General features: G+C 36.1%; 1 protein-coding gene across 14 annotated transcripts in view; it reads left to right on the top strand.

Moving 5' to 3' along the window:
- AHI1 (Abelson helper integration site 1) overlaps positions 1 to 21,277 on the top strand; it is a 210,066-nt gene that overhangs the window by 98,137 nt on the left and 90,652 nt on the right. Inside the window, exon 23 of one of the 14 annotated variants that reach the window (XM_087865515.1) lies at positions 18,788 to 19,070. The exons of the other annotated variants lie outside the window; for them this stretch is intronic. Within the exon in view, the coding sequence (XP_087721641.1) occupies positions 18,788 to 18,816 (29 nt within the window). The 3' untranslated portion in view covers positions 18,817 to 19,070. Of the gene's footprint in view, positions 1 to 18,787; positions 19,071 to 21,277 lie in introns of those variants that run through there. 14 annotated transcript variants of the gene reach the window in all.

The following is a 21,277-nucleotide window of genomic DNA, read 5'->3' as shown; positions in this document are numbered from 1 at the left end:
TTGGGGATCAAGGTAATATTGGCCTCATAGAATGAGTTTGGTAGCTTTCCTTCTGTTTCTATTTTTTGAAATAGCTTTAGGAGAATAGGTATTATTTCTTCTTTGAATGTTTGGTAGAATTCCCCATGAAAACCATCCGGGCCTGGAGTTTTGTTATTTGGAAGGTTGTTTATCACTGACTCAGTCTCTTCATAATTAATTGGCCTGTTTAAAAAATCAATTTCTTCCTGTTTCAGTCTTGGTAGTTATAGGTTTCCAGGAAGGATTCCATCTCTTCCAGATTGCTTAGTTTATTGGCATATAGCTGTTGATTAAAGTTTCTAATAATCCTTCCAGTTTCATTGGTGTTGGTCATGACCTCTCCTTTTTCATTCATAATTTTATTAATTTGGGTCCTTTCTCTATTCTTTTGGATAAGTCTTGCCAGTGGTTTGTCAATTTTATTTATTCTCTCAAAGAACCAGCTTCTAGTTCTGTTGATCTGTTCTACTGTACTTCTGGTTTCTAATTCATTGATTTCTGCTCTAATCTTGGTCAACTGCTTCCTCGTGTGTGGATTAGGCCTGTCCCTCTGTTGCTGTTCCAGCTTCTTGAGATGAAAATATAAAAACTGCATTTTAGATTTTTCTATTCTTTTGAGTGAGGCTTGGATGGCTATATATTTCCCCCTTAGGACTGCCCTTGCAGTATCCCATAGGTTTTGGACCGTTGTGTTTTCATTCTCGTTGGTCTCCATAAATTGTTTAAATTGATTTTTGATTTCCTGGTTTATCGAGTCATTCCTGAGCAGGATGGTTCTTAGTCTCCAAGTGTTTGAGTTTCTTCCAAATTTTTCCTTGTGGTTGAGTTCCAATTTCAGAGCGTTGTGGTCTGAGAATATGCAGGGGATAATTTCAGTCTTTTGGTATCGGTTGAGACCTGTTTTGTGTCCCAGAACATGGTCTATTCTTGAGAATGTTCCATGGGCATTAGAATAGAATGAGTATTCTTTGGTTCTGGGGTGTAGTGTTCTATATATATCTATGAGGTCCAACTCGTCGAGTATGGCATTCAAAGCCCTTGTTTCTTTGTTGATTTTTTGCATGGGTGTTCTGTCTATTTCTGGAGGTGGAGTGTTGAGGTCCCCTACTATTAACGTATTTTTATCTATATGTCTCTTTATTCTGGTTAAGAGTTGGCTTGTGTATCTTGCTGCTCCCCTGTTGGGGGCATATATATTTATAATTGTCATATCCACTTGTTGAATACATCTTTTAAGAATAATATAGTGCCCTTCTGTGTCTCTAACTATAGTCTTTAGTTTAAAATCCCATCTGTCTGATATGAGAATTGCTACCCCAGCTTTCTTTTGAGGTCCATTGGCATGAAAGATGGTATTCCATCCCTTTACTTTCAGTCTGAATGTATCTTTAGGTTCAAAATGAGTATCTTGTAGACAGCAAATGGATGGGTCATGTCTTTTTATCCAATCTGCAACCCTGTGACATTTTATGTGAGCATTTAGGCCATTTACATTGAGACTGATTATTGAGAGATATGATTTTAATGATGCCATGTTGCCAGTAAAGTCTTTGTTTCTATCGATTGTGACTTTCTGTTCTGTATCACTCTTGGGGCCTTTTTACTTTTATAGAACCCCCCCTTAATATCTCCTGTAGGGCTGGTTTCGTGGTTACGAAATTGGTTAATGACTGGCGATTCTGGAACGTCTTTATTTCTCCATCAATTCTGAATGACAGCCTTGCTGGATAAAGGATCCTTGGCTGCATGTTTTTCTCTGAAAGAGCTTTAAAAATGCCCCCCCAACCCTTTCTCTCATTCCAGGTCTGTGTAGACAGGTCTGACGTCATTCTGATACCTTTGCCTTGGTACATGAGAAATTTCTTTGCCCTGGCCGCTTTCAATACTGTATCCTTGGATCTAATATTTGCGAATTCCACTATGACATGACGTGGTGTAGGTTTGTCGTGGTTGAGCTTGGGAGGGGTCCTCTCTGCCTCTTGGACACGAATGTTTGTTTCCCTTGCTAGATTAGGGAAGTTTTCAGCTACAATTTGTTCAAATATCTCTTCTAGACCTCTGTTTTTCTCCACCCCCTCGGGGATGCCAATGATTCTGACATTGGAACGTTTCGTTGAGTCAGTAATCTCCCATAACCTACATTCCTGAGCGTGGATTTTTTTGAGTCCAGATTCTATTTTAGCTTTTTCTTCTACTAACCCATCCTCCAATTTGCTGATACGTTCTTCTGCCTCATTCACCCTGGCCGTCAGAGCCTCTAGTTTTGCCTGCATTTGGCTCATAGAATTTTTAATTTCTGCCAAATTCACTCTCATTTCCGCCCTTAGAGATTCTATGTTCTCATTAACATTTTCGTTAATACTTTTTTTAAGTCTACACATCATCTTGACCATTGTTACTCTGAATTCCATTTCTGATAATTTGGTTATATCCATATCCATTAGTTCTGTGGCAGAGGCCACAGGCTCATTGTCTTTTCTTTGCTGGGGGGACTTCTCCTTCTCGTCATTCTGATGAGGAGAGGTTGCGGGGTTGTCCAGAGCCCAAATTATTGACCGGGACCCAGGCAGTGCGCCCTTGTTTTATAGGGATCTTAGGGATGTGGGCTTCTTGATTTTTCAGCCTGCCTTCTGGGGGAGGGGCCTGCCGCGCCAATACTCAGGGAACCCTGTTTGGGTAGAGTCTCCGTGTCCCCTGTGAGGGGGAGTGGGGTTGGGCACACTGTGAGCCGGTGTTTCCAGGCTTTTGTTCTCTGGCGGCTTTCCCTGGCGGTTTGCTGTGCCTCTTCTGAGAGTCAGAGCAGCAGCGGCCGAATCTCAGCCTCTGTCTCAGAACAGAGGGATCGCGGACCGTTCTCCACTGATGTTCTGGCCACTTTAACTCTGTTACTGTTGGTGCTGCTCAACCCTGCAGCGTCCCGGGATGTGCGCCCCACACCCAGCGTCCCAGCCCTCACTTCCAGGGCGGGCACATCTCTGTCCTTTGTGTTTCTAACATCACCAGCCGCCGCCGCCGCGTGCTCCGAAGCTACGGCCCTCAGTCTGGTCCTGCGCGTTCCCCAGCTGACGGTCTCAGTCAGCTCTCTCGTGGGTGCTGGTCCGCCCGCTCCCCCGTGCAGGTGGCTACCGCTTCCCGGCGCCCGAACATGGCGGCTCCCTCCCCCTTCCGTTTATCTTCCGATATCTGTGCGCAGTTTCACGGCTCCCCGCTTCGTACCTCAATACTCAGCACTGGAGATGTTCGTTTGTAGAGATCCAGATGTATCTTCCTGCCTCTCAGGCTGATTCCGTGGATGTTCAGGCTGGTCTGGTACCTATCCAGCTCGACTCAGGGGACCGGCTGAAAAAGGGGTCCCCTACTCCTCCGCCATCTTAACTCCAAGCTCCCGTAATTTTTATGTCATCTTTTTTAATTGTGGAGTTGGAGTTTGATGGGGAAAACAGTATGACATGGTTTTTAAAAGTAATCAGTAGTTTCTGCTTCTCCATATTTTGTTTGCATTTTCCATTAGCCCATATAAACATATATTAAACTTTATAGCCAACCATTTAATCTAACTTTTTTATCTCATCCTAAATAGGCAAAGTATTTGTTTTAAACATAATCATAAAGTGATTCAGATGACCTGAGTATTGGTTAAGAGGTGTCAAGTTAACTTCTGTGTTATTTGAAGAACATCTTAATCGTTGAAGAACTGTATTTTTCCATTGAGTTTTGCATGTCTTTGACAAGTATACACTTATTCCCTTGACCAGCTCTTAAAATTAGGAGCCAGTTTCCAGTTAAAATTTATTTTCATTGTTTTCAAGATTTCAGTATCTCTTAAGGTTTAAATTTTTTATAGAAAAATACAAAACTTTTGGGGTGCCTGGATGGCCCATTCGGTTAAGCGTCTGCCTTCAGCTCAGGTCATGATCCAGGAGTCCTGGGATTGAGCCCCACATCGGGCTCAGCAGGGATTCTGCTTTTCCCTCTCCCTCTGCTCTTCCCCCTGCTTGTGCCCTCTCTCTCTCAAATAAATAAGTAAAATCTTTAAAAAAAAAAAAAAGAAAGAAAGAAAAAGAAAGAAAGAAAGAAAAAAGAAAAATGCAAAACATTTAAAATAATATCACTGAAATATAAAATGAATCCTGGGTCATAGTTTCACCAGAGATTTTGTGGTATCTATATAACCCATTGTAGAAGGTAGATTATATCTAAGTTGGAAACATGATGCTTCTTGTATTTCAAAGGAAGGGAAAGAAAACATTCTGGCAAAAGTTGGGAGTTAGAATGACCCTGAATAAACACAGCTGATGGCAGAAGGGGCTTTCCATTTTAAGGAAGGTAAAATGAGCTTCAAAGAACTTTCTCATATTATCAGAATTGGCAGTTTTCTGATAGTATTACTTAATGAACTTTAAACTGTTCATTGAAAAGCATGTTTTATCCTGATTTCAAACTTCCAGAATTCCAAGATTTCAATTCAGGTGGTAGGATGGGTGAAAAGAATCAGTCCACTGTCACAGATAAAGATGTCTACAGAATTGATTTTCTGTAGACAGATGTCCTTAAATGTGCTTTATGGTACTAAAAAGAATCAAAAATGTTTTTATTATGCAATTTTTAAAAGCAATTTCTTTTCCAAAACAGCCGCTTTTCTGAATTCAGCACGTGTGCCTTTTGATGCAGAAAGCACTGGACCTGGAATCCAGAAAGACAGGGGAATTGGGCCTGAGCCCTAATTGTGCCACTTCCCAGCTGTTAGGTTGGCTAACTGCCTTTATCTCTCCAGGTGTATTAAATGCTCTATTTTCTACTTCGCATGAGTTTTCTACTTCATAGAATTGTGAGGATCAGAAAAATATTTTTAATACTTTAAAATCCATAAGAAACTGCAGGAATAAACAACATGAAATTTCCTAGGAAATTTTTTTTTTAAGTTTGAAATCATACAATTTGTATTGTGGTTAAAGGAATGGAGGAAGTCTCATTTTAAGACATGATTTAATAAAATGTGTTAAGTGATACAATAGAAAAAAGAACATGTCACGGAGGCAAATAATGGATCTAGAATTTTCAGAAGCATGCCAAAAAAGACATTAAAATTAAGTAATTTTAAGAGGAAAGTTTTCAAACAAGCATCTCAAACTTAATCCACTTGGAACCCACTTAGCTTTTGAAACTTTGGCTTTCCCCAGAAGTAGCAGTCAGCACAAAAGCCCTGGAGGTGTGGGGCTGTTTTCATATTTGGATTTTTCTGGACACTGAGAAAATGACCTTGATTTCATAGATTTTTTTCTTTAACACATCACTATTTTATATTCCCCTTCCACAAAGACTGAGATTTCATTTGTTAGGTTTTTTTTGTTGTCCCTTGTAATTGGATTCTCTAAAATTGATGATTGATTGGTACATAAAAGATATAAGGTGCCATTGTAGTCATTACTATCAGTATTTTACTAAGTAATTCTCCAGTGATCCAACTTAACCCATTTGTTAAAGATTAAAACTTATCCTCACTAGTAATAGAAGCTTCTATATTTCCTGAATAATAAATATTACTTTAATTATTCAAATGTTTCTGTGTTGGTAACTTAAAGTATATCCTATATATTTATCATTTCGTAATTTAAAAAGTATTCTATTCACTCTAGTAAATATTAATGTACTTAATGGTTCTTCATTCACATGGATATGCATTTAGTATTAATGTCCCCATCTAGTTACTAAATTTCTCCTGATATCCTCTGAAGAGAGAATATGAATGCAAACTTTTCTCATTTAAATCTCTTGATTTGAATGAACTTAAATTTGACCACTATTTCCTAGCCAGTTATTTTCTAAGAAGCTATTTTACATAATATTTACATGGTGTGTAGGTTCCAGCCTTACAATTTTCAACCCTTTTCCCCATCTGTTAAAAATAGAAAACTTTAAGCTTTTTTTTTTTTTTTCAGTCACATACCTCTGTGTGTGGGTGTGTATTTTGTTTAAGAACCTATTAAATTTAGTTGTTGAAGTATACTGTAGCATTTGCCCAGTGGGTTAATTTTAAAGGTGAAATAATTATATTAAGATTCACTGAAAAGTAAAAAGAAGGCAACTGAAGACCATTAACTGTAAGAAATTAAAATGAGATCCTACTGATTTATTAAAAATGAACACTACATAATTTTATCCTAGTGCAGCCCGAATACATGCCAGACCATTGAATTTGCATCTTATATTCTGATGTTTACCTTTTCTAAAACTTTCCAGTTGATGTATTAACAACTTCTTAATTTGTCTTTTTTAATATTTTGAAGATTTATAGAAGATATTTGCAATAATATCCTTTTTTAAAAGATCACATGTAAATCTTTTGAGGACACAAAGTTAAACAGAGCTGCGGTAGTATAGATCTGAAATACGAAAACTAATTTCAGAAAAGATATTCAGCCGCAAGCTTGTATAGCAAGAGGTATGTAAACTAACCACTTTTGTCATATATGTGACAGAAATGTAATCATCGCCATGCATGAGTTTTAATTTCCTGAAAGAAGCTTCTGTATTTTACTCTCCTGTCTCATTTCCAATGACAGCATTCCCGTTTTTCAGGTAAAAACTGTGGACCCATCTTTGACTCCTTATTCTTTCCTCTGTCTAACCAGTTAGTCTCAGAGCCCTCTCATTTCTTTATTCTAAATCTTTCTTAATTCACCAACAGTCCTTTTGATCTTTATCATCTCTTATCCTGTTTGTTCCTTTTTTCTAGTGTCAGAGTTTTGTGGGTGTCATTAAATCTTCCGAAATCTAAGTTCTTTTCTCTGAATTGATGTTTTCCTCTGTGCTCAGTTTTTTCATCTGTTTATGTATCCTATGTTTTTCTTTCATGCCAATGGTTTTTCCTTTATATCTGATGATCTTTGGTATCTGTCTCTTTTTAAAAATGAAGGACTACGTACGAATATGGTGTCCCTCTTCTGTTGTGTAAATAGCTCTATTATCTCGCTATTTTGTTCACTTTAGCAGAAATCTCTTGAGAACTTTGTATTTACGGCTAAGACATATTAACTGGCAGCTTATATTTAGGGTAAGCAAGCAAGAGAAATGAATCCACCTGCCAGGCTGTCAGACTCTGCCAGAATGAGAATAAGGGGACAATAGTATTTGCTGTAGAAGTCTTCACTCTTCCCAAGTGGGATGTTCAATAATATTTTTAGGGACAATTCCACTGATTTATTTTTTATTTTTTAATCTTTTTTGCCTATGGTTAATGCTCAGCAGCATCCATTTTATGTGGGATCTGCAGCCTGTTTGGCCTAAGTGTTTTACAGACTAACGTTCAGTTATTTCTCCTGGATTTTGTTTTGTCTTGCACCCTACCAAATATGCTGTTTGTGTTCACAGGTCCTAACTTTCATTGTTCAGATAGATTCTGTATCCGTTGCAGCCCATCATAATGTTCTCAGGTGGATGTTTCTAAACACTTCATCTTCTATAAATTTGTTGAAATCTCTGACCTGTGTTTTCAAGCTCACCAATGACTTTCACATTGCTAATTCCCATGGTCAACTCTTTGTGTTTATCTTACTTGACCTGTCAGCAGCACTTGACACATTTGGTGGCTTCTTTAATACACTGGTTTCTGGGACACCACATTCTCAGTTTTCCTTTTATCTCATTAGCCATCACTCTGCATTCTCTTTTGCTGATTATTCGTCTTTTCTTCAGTGTCTGGTTAGATTGTTCCACTGCAATCTGATTCCCTTTTATTCTATTTATTTATTTATTTCCTTGGTGATCTCTTGACTTTTTTTTTTTAAGATTTATTTATTTATTTATTTGACAGAGAGAGACAGCCAGCAAGAGAGGGAACACAAGCAGGGGGAGTGGGAGAGGAAGAAGCAGACTCCTAGCAGAGGAGCCTGATGTGGGGCTTGATCCCGGAACGCCAGGATCACGCCCTGAGCTGAAGGCAGACGCTTAACAACTGTGCCACGCAGGCACCCCGATCTCTTGACTTTAAATAAAACCCATATGCCAGTGTTTTATCTTCAGCCCAGACCTCTTTTCTGAACTCTAGACCTACAGAGTCCAATACAGTAGCCTCTGGCCTCACGTAGCCATTGAATACTTAAAATGTAACTAGGATGACTTGGGAACTATGTTTTTAATTATATTTTATTTCAGTTTTTAAATATAAATATAAATAGTATATGGCCAGTGGCTATCATGTTGGACAGTTCAGACTTACAAAATCGACTTCTATATAAATCTTCATTATCTGACGCTAGACTGATCATGTGTTACAATGTAAAAAATAGATTACCACTTTTTAATACACATAATGCTTTTAATATTAAAACTTCCTTAAATATAATCTTGAAAATTTCATAATTTTTCATCATCATGACTGTAGAAATGTTATTAATAAGCAATATCGAGGGGCAGAGCAGCTGGGTGGCTCAGTCTGTTAAGTGTCTAACTCCTAATTTTGGCTCAGGTCATGATCTTAGGGTCATGAGATCGAGCCCTGTGTCGGGCTCCCCACTCAACAGGAGTCTGCTTGAGAGTCTCTCCATCTCCCTCTGCCCCACCTCCCGCACCCTGGCACACATACTTTCTCTCTCTCTCTAAAATAAATAAGTGAATCTTTTTTAAAACGCAATATTGATATTAATTTGAATGGGGGGTCTACAAGTTTCTTATTCCTCATATTTAAATCAATACATGACATTCTGCTTGCACTTAGCTGAGAAGTCAGAGACACCTGAATTTAGATCCAGGTTCTGTTAGTTATGCTATGACCTGGAGCAAGTTATTTTGTCTTAGTGACTTGTCATTTGAAAATAGAAGATGGGAAAGTGGTCACTGTAAGTGAAAGTTTTTAAATACCAACCTATGCTTGACTTAAAATGCACTAAAGTTATAGATAGTATCTTTATGACTATATTCAGAGCTATTTTAATCATTGAGCTTTTTATTTTAAATTTACCTAACTCCCCACTAAATTTTAGAAAATCACTATGTTCTTAGAATTAGACTTTATTAAATATCCTATATTAAAATCCGAATTCCTCTAGTACATTTGTATTTTTTCAAAATACAATTTCTAGGCATAGATTAAAGCATTTCTGTAACAAAAATGATTTTTATTATATAATTCTAAAATAGGAGAAGTGGAAAATTTCACCTTGTTTATCAGAACATAATTTACATCATGATGAAAGTGAGGAATGTTTATGATTTACTCTTGTGCCTCCAGGGTAAAACAAAACTGTCAGTAATCAATTCACTGAAAGGGTGAGGATTAAAGGAAGAATTATAGCTTTATATGGCTGTATCTGGCAAGGGGAGAAGGGCAGGTTATAAAATGAATAAATTACTTTTGACCAGGGATAACTTTATTCTTATATAGTTTGAGAATAAGACTACATTTAATGTTATTTTTTTAAAAAGATTTTATTTATTTATTTATTTGACAGAGACAGCCAGCAAGAGAGGGAACACAAGCAGGGGGAGTGGGAGAGGAAGAAGCAGGCTTCCCGCAGAGGAGCCTGATACGGGGCTCAATCCCAGAACTCCGGGATCACGCCCTGAGTCAAAGGGAGACGCTTAATGACTGAGCCACCCAGGCGCCCCACATTTAATGTTACTTAATATCAGCCATAAGATGCGTTTTACTGTTTTTATAATCACAAACCAAAATTGACAGTTTTTCTATTTTTAAGGCAGTGAAACATACAAAATGATGTTATTGTAGGGTATATTTCCATATATGTAGTTTTTAAAGTCAATTTTTTCATAACTTTTTTTCTGATAATAAAGTTAATGCATGGTTTTGAAGGAAGTAAGTATTCCATAATTTTGACATCTTTCTTTAAATGTAGATATTATTTGTAGTTTTTCAGTATTATAGTGAATATATCTGCATATCAAAATGTGCACACCTCTGAAGATAAAAAATATTTTTAATTCATGTTTAAAATAAAAGTCAAATTTGAGTCCACGTTAATCATGTTTGCTCATTCCTTCCCTTGATGTACCTACACATGTTCCCCGTGACTATTCATTTCAGCCTCCAGGTTCTGTGACTCTGGGGAAAATGATGAATTTTAACAACTAGTAATCATTCTTTTATTTACTAACTTTGTTTAGGGTGGGCACTGCTTAGAACCAAGGAAGCAGTTCCCCATGTCTACTCCATTGGTCGGGGGTGTTGGGTGGGGAATGAAATACCATTTATAGCATAACAATAATAATTTTTGTTTCCTTTGTAAATTCCAGTGTCCCTAAGTAACTTTTAAAAAAATTAAGTCTATGACAAGACATATTTCAGTTTTTAAACATTTTAGTTTGTGTCTATTAAAGGTTCTAGAAATTTAGAGGAAGACTCTGGAAATTGGAGGAAGAGGACTATCTAATTTAAGTTCTCATTCACTCTTAGTCAGGTTATGCTTAATAAGACTATATTCATAATAGCCTTCAGGTTTCCCTTAGACTAGCTAAGTGCATACTTTTGCATTTTGTGGTTTAGTCAGTTTGGTCTGGATAGCGAACAGTATATGATATCATAGAATTTACTGGTAATGTTTTCTGGAAATGAATATCCATCACTTATTGAAAATGTCAACTAACAATGGAAATTAGGTTTAGGAACCAGTCCTTCTGGTAATGATAGAGATGTCTAGATAATGTTGATTTGTATTTTCCAGAATTTTAAATGTGTGTTTTCAGGAAGCTTTTTCCTTGAATGAAAAGTGAATGAAAATGTAAAGAATCACTCTCTGTGTTGTTCTTAGTCAGCAACTTGCCTGCAAGTCTGAGAGCAAGGTTGATGACAAATACGGCAACTAAGAAATGACTAAATGGAGTGACTGGTCATATTTTAAAAATAATTTAAGAAGTTTTTACATTGTAAATGTTCAATAAGTAAAAAGTAGAGCACTGTTCTAATTTTCTAATGTCAGGCAAATAACTTTTTTTCTCCATTTTCTCCCCTGAAAAATATTCAACTATAATTTTATAAAGAGTAAAAATTGAGAATGGTTTTTAGACTAGTGTCCATCTTTTTTGAGCAGAACCAGAAAAACTGTATTTTAGCAGAAATATCCTAACAAAACCTGTTACTCAGTTTAAAAAATAAAAACCTTTGTATACTTTATCAAAAACGAATTCATGCAGTTCATCAGCCAATGTTTATGAACAGCCTACTGTGTGACAGGGATTGTGCCAAACTCTGGGAGAAATGGAAGATGAAAGACTACCCTCAAAGCCCTCCCAGTCCAGTTGAAGAATCCAGCGGGCAGAGAAATAGTTACAGTATAATGGGGTTGAGTTCAACAGGAGATCAGCATAAAACACCACGGGAACACAGACAGGAATCAGTCTGCTTCAATTTATTATCCCTATGAAATCCACTTAGTTTCATGGCCTTGCTTAGAATCCCATGTCGTCTATTCAATATGGAACAATATTGTCTATTTAGAACTCTTCCAAACCATAGTCCAGATCTAGGAGCCTGAATTTTGATGCTGACCTTTTACAAGGCCAGTGTGTCACAAGTCCTGTAATAACCTGCATTACTGTACTGTACCCTTCACCTCTGCCTCTCAAGGGTGTTCTGGGAAAGTGAGTGAATATTTGTAAAGCACTCCAGTTTCTTTCCTATTAATGTGTGTGACTCTGTGTGTGTTTGTGTGTGTGTGTGTGTTTTGTGTGTGTTGTGTATACTCACCCTTCTTTTGAAAGGAATCAAGTCACATCTCACAGCTATTAAGTTTTGTCAAAGCAAAGTAGGTAGTGAGCAGCTGTTGTATTTTGGCCAATTCAGAGTCAATAAAGTTTGGGGTGTTTTTATTTGGTGCAGGGGTAGGGGTCTCTTGTTTTGTTTGTTTGTTTGTTTGTTTTCTTCTATTTTTGTAGTAACATTATGAGGCTTGATACTTAATGTCATCTCAGTCTTTTTAATCTGTGTATTTTCAAGTGAAGACTTAACAGAATTTAAAGTAAAACACATTAGCAGCTAATGTTAGAGGCAGTTATAAATGTACAGTATAACAGGCAAATTAATCTGCTTAATATTCATGAAACTTTTATAGGAAAAAGTTGATATAGCATAATAATCTTATTTTTAAAAAATGACTTGTCTTTGAGTTACGGAAAATGTCTTCTAAATCATCATGCTTATGTTCAAAATCTAAGTTTATTACCTTTCTAGAATTTAAATTATATATTTTATGGATAGACCTGAGAAAATGAGTTCTCACCTTCCTATATTCTCAGTACCGTAACAGTGTAATAGATGAAAATACTTTTTCTGTTATTAAATCTTTTCTTGTTTTAACTTTGTTCTTTTGGGGGGGGTTTTGTTTTGTTTTTAATTCTAAAGGATATTTAATTCTTACACATACAGATATGCAAGATTCATTCATACATTTAATAAGTACCCAGTGAGTACTTACTTTGTCCCAGGCACTGTTACAGGTGTCGTGTGAATATATCAGTGAACAAAACAGGTAAAAATCCATATCCTTGTTCAGCTTACCTTCCAGTGAGAGAAGCAGACAATCAGTAAACAAGTATGGAATAAATAACAAGCAAAGGAGGGAAGGGGGGATAAAGTGAACTCGGGAGTGACGTTATGTTGATGTTTTCAATAGTGTAGTCAAGGAAGGTGTCACAAAGAAGCTGACACTTGAGCAAAAGTTTGAAGATGGAAGAAAGCCATGTCATCTGAGAGAATAGCATCCCCAACCAAGGTCTCAAGTCGGAAATATGCTTGGTGTGCATTTTGAAGAACAAAGAGACCAGTATGGCTAGAGTAAAGGGAATGAGGGGGAAGTAGAAGACAGTGAGGCCAGAGAAATAGCAGGGGGCCAGATTGCACAGAATCCTGTGAAAATGAAGTGCAGAACACTTACCCATTCCCCAGCACTGGCAGAATTCACAAGAGACATATTTTTTAAAGGCCAGGGTCGAGGGGAGGGGGGTGGTGTATGGAATCTTACAATTTGATACTTTCTAAATAAGAAAAATGAATAAAGTGAACTGGAAATATATATGATGTAGTGGCAAATCCTCAGAGAAGGCACTATTTAATCTAATTGTTACCAGATGAGAAGACTAATAATCATAAAAGGTGTTGTAGGTGGCTCAGTTGGTTAAGCATCTCCTTTGGCTCAGGTAGTGATTCCGGGGTCCTGGGGTCCATCACCACGTCGGGAATCCCTGATGAGCGGGGAATCTGCTTCTCCCTCTGCTCGTGCTCTCACTCTCTCAAATAAATAAAATCTTTAAAAAAAATAAATAAAAGGTGTTAAGGCATTCCAGCTAGGAAGGTCAGTTAAAAGGTGATTTTACAATTGAGGTAGGAAAATGAGGCTGACGTAAGAAAATAGAGATATTAGGTCATTAAGTATTAGAGATTTGGAATGAGAGTGATAAGGGATGCAGAAGTAGAATATGAGCGTAACTAAGGCTTCCAATTTTGTTGAATAAGTGGATGGCAATCCATTGACAAAAATAGGGAAATCTAGAAATATTGGGAAAAAGATCATTATATTTTGGATATATTGAGTTTGAGATGCCTGGAAGACTTCCAGAGTGAGATATCTAGTAGCTTGCTTATTCATTTGGACCTCATTTATTAAATATCCTGCTATGAGTCAGGCCCTGTGCTAGGAACTAGACTGCGTGCTTTGAAATATGGGGTTGCAGCATAAATAGAGATTAAGGAGTCAATGGTATATGTGTAGCCTTGAATCCACAGGAATTCACGAGATAAACTGGAAGAGGCTATTAAATGAAAATAGGCCAAGAGACTAAGAACCATTAGGATGACCTTGAGATTGATGGCTTGGATGCTCACTACCCAAAAGACAGTCAAGGAAAAATTGAGGACATAGGCAATTAGAAGTTTCTTTTGGCGCTATATGTCTTTTTTTTTTTTTTAATTCTTCACTGCAGTAATAAATTTGAATTTAAAAAAATCTGAATTATGGTAGTATACATTTTATCTTTTCTGTAGCTTGCACTTGTGATTTTCAAGATTCTGTAACATTATTGCTAAAATAATATTAGTGTTAAAGACTTACAGATATTAAATTATATTTTAAGGATTGAACACACAGAATTGAATATTTTGGCTTTGTGTATATAGTAAATATGTAACAATTATATTAAAAACATAGCTATTCTCAGATTGAATATCTAGAGCATGTCACAAAGGATATGATTTGGACAGACTTCAGTTTCCTGTTACAATTTACTGAAGATATTTGTCAAATACTAAAAATTGTATGCAGTTTTTGGTAGTAAATAACTATGGTAGAATTTTGAGTAATTATTGGTTAGTACAATTAAATTATTTGGGCATCAATTTAAAAGTTAAAGATGCACTAACATTATATATTCATTGGATCAGTGAATTTCATTTTCGATTAATATTTGGGAATAAGTAGCACAGATCATTGGGGACTGAAGGGACCTTCCCAAAATGCGTGAGCCTTAAACTGAAGCACAGAAAGACTAAATTATACTCACTTTTGGTAGCAGGGCTAAAACCAGGAGCCATATTGCCTGATTGATGCAATCCACACCACAGAGTTATTCACTTTTCCCTGCTTGCTTTGTACTTTTTCAGAAGCATTAATTTACGAGCCTCAAATGTTACGGACCCCTTTTCTCTCCTTCTCAGGGTTCTACCTACTCGTTCATGTTTACCTACCCTTGATGAGTGGGTCACCACCTATTTCCATAACTAACACAGGAAAGCCTACTGATTTGTGGTTTTGTATATTCACTGTGCTTGACCTCTGTGGTCTGTACGGGCATCCAGACTTTGTAGACTCAGGGCCCTCAGCCTTTGATGTTTCTGAGTTTGGGAGAATTTTTTCATATAATATATGAAACATATTGTTCAAAGAATGTTCTCTTTCGACAATCTGAAATATGTACCCAGTAAATAGAGAGCTTCCCATAGCATCCTGAGCAAGTCCAATATAAAATAAATATTAGCATTTTACTAGGCTAAATGAGGATAAGGCACTTTAAGATTCACATTTATTAAAAATTTATTTTTAGAAGAATATTTAGAATATGGTATGACTGTACCACTGGAGACTCTGTAGCCTATTTTGCCACAAGATGTTTTTAACTTTCAGTTTTCTGTATTTGTGTGTTCAGTCACTCAACAGGCCTTTATTGAATATGAACTATATGACAGATGCAGCTAAAGTGCTGTGATAGAGGACTGCACAGGAATGCTGATGGAAACGGGTATATGAATCAGAGTGGGGTTAAGAGAAGACTATCATAAACTCTTTCCTAGTGAATGCAGTGTTTGACCTGAGCTTTTAAGAAAGTCTAGGAAATAATTAAGCTTGGAAAGAGGTGTCGGAAATGGAGAGAGCTTAGGTACGCTCTGATTGGAGTAAAGAACAGCTGGAGGAATAGCAAGGGTGAATGACAAGGGATGGTTATTAGTAAGCTGGGCAGTAGCTATGCCCTGAAGGGCTTTGTGTGCCATTTTTAGTTAGGCAGTTTGAGTTAAACACTCCAGGAGGATGATTTTTATCCTGAAGATTATGCTGTAGAATGACAGGATAACAATTTTTCCTTAGAAGAGCTATTGTGGCAGTGTAGGAAAGCCCATGGAGCAAGTCGGGGGGTTTGGTTAGGAAGCTATTCCAGTAATCCAAATGAGGAGAAAGAGTCCAAGCTAAGGAGCAGGATAGCGAGGAGGAGACAGGTTTTATATATATACATATATATACATGTATATGTACGTAGGTATTATGTGTACACATACCTAAGCACACACATATATGTGTGTATATAGTTTTTAATAAAAATGTTTTTAAGGTATCATTATTTTCACCTCAGGTTGTATAAAGCAAGCCACTAAGTCTTCTAAAGCAGAACTCATTGTTAGAATGTCTAACCCTTGTCATATAAATATTTAATTATAATGCTTACTGTATTTTATTCTTTAAAACTTTGTTCTACATGTATTTAAAGGCTGTTGAAACAGTACACAAATATAGGATATTTTGAACATCAAAGTCAAAATCTATATATATAAAATAAATATGTTTATTATAAATATAAACATACTATGTATGTTTGATATATACATATATATAATAAATATGTTTATTATAAATATAAACATACTATGTATGTTTGATATATAGATGTATATATATATATATCAAACATACATAGTATGCCAGGTATGATTTAAAGTGTTTTTCCTATTTAGTAAACTAATTAGTTCTCCCATCAACCTATGAGATATGTATTGTTTCCCCTGTACTGAACGAGGAAATGGAGGCTCAGAATGGATAAATAACTTGCCCAAGGTCACATAGCTAATAATTGCCACAGCTAGTCTTCCAAAATATATAGAGTGGCTCCAGAGTCAGGTATATTATACTAGTAAATTGTCCTTTGAAATGCATTTTTTTTCATGGTAAAGAGACAAAAACTACTAACAGAGAATTACAAATAACTCATACTTCTGATTTGGGACAGGAATTTGCCCTGAAAATTATTTTTTTAGAGATTTTGTTTATTTGAGAGAGAGCACAAGCAGGGGGAGGTGCAGAGGAAGAAGCAGACTGCCCACAGAGCAGGCACAGAACTCCGGGATCATGACCTGAGCCAAAGGCAGAAACTCAACTCACTGAGCCACCCAGGCACTACTGCCCTGAAAATTTCTTAATAAACATAGATATTGAGTGAAGCTATCAATATGTAAAATATAAATACATGTTATAGTAGCTATTTATTCATTTGTGCATTAATTTTGGAGCCTTCTCTTATTTTTAGGAAGATACTCCAAAAAATCCAGAGTTGGGAGAAGTGTTTTGTTTTCATTGAATGTTTTTAAATAATGCTGAAAAATTTTTTCAGTGAAAACCTAAACCCTGTTTACTCTGCTTACGTGGAAGATTTAGCAATATTCAAAACCATTGAATATTTGCTTGCCTCCAATACGATCATTAAATGTCTAATAAGGACCTATAGTCCTTTCCCCTGAGTGTATTTTGAAATTTTTTTAAGCCACAAGAAAGCTGAAAAAAAAGATAAAACTCCCAAAATTGTACCCTTTACTTCTCTTCCCCTCAAAAACTTCATTCATATATTTGCTAAGAATGAGGTTATTCCCAAATAATCATAGTACTATTATCACATCTAGGAGAATTAACAATGATTCCGTAATATCTAATGAACAGTTCGTATTCAGATTTTCCCAATTGTGTCTAAAATATCTTAAGCAGTTTTTTTGTTTGCATGCTTATTTTGTCCAGCATCCAATCCAGATTCACACTTACATTGATTGCCATGTCATTTTAGTCTCGTTTAATCTCTGCTAATATAGACTCCTTTGTTGTTGTTGTTTCTCATGACACTGACTTTTTTAAAGAGTCTGGCTGAACCAGTTGTCCTGTATAATATCCAGTGTTTTGTTTTTTATCTATTTCGCTGTGATTAGGTTCAGGTTAAACTTTTTTGGCAACAACACTATAAGTAATACGTACTTTTTTGCATCACATCAGGTGACATGTAATGTCAGGTTGTCCCACTACTTACATTGCTAAATTTAATCTTTGATTAACATAGTGAATGCTAGATCCTGTTGTAAAGATAAGCTTTTCCCTTTGTAATTGCTGGGTATTCTGTGGGTCAGTACTTTGAGACCATGTGAATAGCCTGTTTCCCAACAACCTCACTTGGTAGTTTCAGCAGCCATTGATAATCCTTGCCTGAATTAACTGTTAACAGTGGTTAGGGGATGCAACATGGTGGGTTTCTTTTTTTTTTTTTCCCCCAAGATTTTATTTATTTATTTGAGAGAGAGAGACAGAGAGAGCACAAGCAGGGGGAGAGGCAGAGGGAGAGAGAGAAGCAGACTCCACTGAGCTGGGAGCCTGACATGGAGCTCGATTCCAGGAGCTGGAGATCATGACCTGAGCCAAAGGCAGGTGCTTAACAGTCTGAGTCACCCAGGCGCCCCAACATGGTGGGTTTCTAAAGTTATCATTGCTTCTACATCTATTGGCTGGTGTTTGGTCAAGAAGAGCATTTCTTTTTTTTCTTGCCTATCTCTTTGAGTATTGTGGATTTTTTTTTCATTTAACTTGTTATATTTCTTTACTATTATTTGCTTTGTATTCCTGAAGTCCACTAATCTGGCAAAGGATGGGCCCTTCATGTCTATTCCTGTATCCTTTGTTATGAACCAGTTAGTTTAGAGTACTTTGTGCTTGCAATGTCTTCGGTGCGTTTGTGTACTTTACCTGCCCTAATGCTGGAATCGGTCATTTCTCCAAGAAGCCCTGGTACTGTTTAGTGGAAAATGAAATTTAGAAACTAAAATTTGTGGCTAAGTACACTCAGTGCTGTTAGGATATCATTGCTTCTTAGACCTTTATAACTGGACATATTTAGGAAATCAAGTTTTAAAAAGCAGTGAATTCATGCTATGATTTGCAATTTAAATTTTAAATTACCCTTATTATATATTTGTATGTTTTTGCTTTATATAATAGGAAAACTCATCTGTCAGTAATATAGGTTGCAGATATTTCTCCAAGTTGAACATTTGGCTTTTGACTTCATAGTGCAAAATTTTTAGAAAAGCTTTCCATATACCTCGGTTTGTAAATAGATTCCTGTGTTTCTTCTAAGATTGGTATAGCTTCATTTTTAGTATTTAAATCTGAACCATTAAGAATTTATTTTCCTGTTTTATGGTGTGAGATATGGACCCAGTTTCTTTCTTTTTTTTTTTAAGATTTTCTTTATTTGAGAGAGAGAGCATGAGCAAGGTGGGGGAGCGGTAAGAGAGGAAGAAACAGGCTCCCCGCTGAGTAGGGAGCCCAACACGGGACTCAGTTCCAGGACCCCAAGATCATGACCTGAGCCAAAGGCAGAGGTTTAACTGAGCCATCCAGGTGCCCCAAGATCCAGTTTGTTCAAGATGACTTTTACGTCTTTCAGAAGTATTTTAACATTCATATTGTTTCTTGTATTTATTCAAGTATTCTGTCTTTTATATTGCTCTTAAAAATGGGGTATTCTTTTTCATATATCATCTAGCTAGTTCTTTGAATATGTAAATGATATTGATTTTTGTATATTAAACCTTATACTATGTTAACTTTCTGATGTATTAGTTCTGTTATTATGTTATTTTTAGTGATTTTTTATATTTTCTAGGTATAAAATTATATTATCTGAAAAAGAGTTTTACTTCTTTTCTAGCCATTAAGAATGCTTACAAGCTCTGAACAGACAACTTAATATTAAATTTGTCAAGAAAGAACCCTGCCTCCTAAAACTGTATTCAACTGGAATATAGTAAATTTTATTTCATTTTTTCCTAGCCAGAAGTAATCAAAGCAGAATTCTCTCTGCCTTACGTAGAGATTAATGGTGATCTCTAAAACTCAAATAGGATGCATAGTTATAGTGTTGCCTGAAGCAAATGACTCCTAAAAAAGGTGTTATGAAAGGGACAGATGATCAGAATGTTGGAATTTGCAGACAAGAACTTTAAAATAACCTTTATACCTGTGTTAAATAGCTTGAGGAAACATGGGTATGATGAAGTATTTCAGCCAAGAAATGGAAACCATAAAAAAGAAATAAATGGAAATTCTGTATCTGAAGCATATGATAGATGAAATGAAAAATTCATTAAATGGGCCTAATTGCTGATAGTACACATGGAAGGAAATGGTCAGTGAACTCAAAGACAGAACAATAAAAATTATCCAAATTGAAGCACAAGGTAGGGGAGGGGAATAACAGAGCATCAAACTTGTGTGACTATATCAAATCGTCTAAACAAGTGTAACTGGAATTCCAGAAGGAAAATAGAGAAGATAGGGTGAAGATATAATGGGCCAATCCACCTCTAATAAAAGACATTAATGTAGGAGGTATAAAAAGCTTAGCAAATCCCAAGAAGGATATATGTAAATGAAATCTCACCTGGGTACATTTTAATTAAACTGAAGAAATGAAACTTAAAAAAAAAATCATAAAAGCAGCCAGAGAAAAAAATATGTCACATTTAGAGAATAACAGGAAGAATTGATGGCTCCATCCTCATAAGAAATAACAAGATAAAATCAATGAAGTCCTGAAAAGACAATGACTATCAACCTAGATTTCAGTACCCAGCAAAAATATCCTTCATATGGGAATGCCTGCTAAAGACTTTTCAGGAAAAAAAGTCACCCACAAAAAGAATCTACAAAAGGTTCATTAGTCTAAATGGAAATGGTCTCAGATGAAAACCTGGATCTCCAGGAAAGAATGAAAACACCAGAAAGGATCAATGTATGTATAAATATAAAAAGCTATTTTTTTCATTCTTAAAGACTACTGACTGTTTAAAACAAGTATTATGACACTATGTTGTGGGATTTACAACATGTAGAGGTAAAATATAACAGTAGCATAAAGGGTGGAAGGGTAAATGGAATAATACTGTTTTGAGATGGTTATATTGTTGGTGAAGTAGAAAAATCTTAATTCAGGGTATACTGTAATAAATTAGAGATGTCTGGTACAATCTCACACCTCTAAAAAAATACAAAAATGTGTAGCTAACAATATAACCATCTGGAATGTAAACTGGTATAGTAAAAGTATTTGATTATTTCAAGAGTATGGAAAAAAGAGGAAGGGAGAAAGGAACAGATATAGATGAAATGAAATAGCAAGATGGCAGACTTAAACACAGCCGTATCAGTAATCACATTAAATATAAATAAACATCAAAAGGCAGAGACTGTCAGACTGGACAATCTAGTAGTAGATATTTATTGACAGATTGATTTTTTTGTCTGGTGGATTGATTTACACTACAAATGTAATATTCTTAAGTTTATTTGAGGTTTTCTAATTTTAAAATATACCATAATCAGTTGGACCTTTTAACTCTATTACTGCACAATTAATATATTTAGTGAACAAAAATTTAATTTAGATAAACACAAACAATTATATTTTCATTTTATTTGTTTCCCAGAAAGTGAGCATGTTAGTCAGCACTCTCCAGAGAAACAGAACCAGGAGGACATGTATCTAGATTTATTTTGAGGAATTGGTTTACATGATTGTGGAGGCAGACCAGGTAGAAAACCTGCAAGGTTAGTTGGCAGGCTGGAGACCCAGGGAAGAGTTACAGTTCAAGTCCAGAAGCAGTCTGTTGGCAAAATTCCTTCTCTTTCAGGGGATGTCAGTCTTTTTCTTAAGGCCTCCAACCCAGGAT

This window comes from Ursus americanus, chromosome 11, assembly GCF_024610735.1.
Source record: "Ursus americanus isolate L20-20 chromosome 11, mUrsAme1.1.p, whole genome shotgun sequence".
Classification (NCBI taxonomy): domain Eukaryota; kingdom Metazoa; phylum Chordata; class Mammalia; order Carnivora; family Ursidae; genus Ursus; species Ursus americanus.
This window is presented reverse-complemented; position numbering and strand designations above follow the sequence as displayed.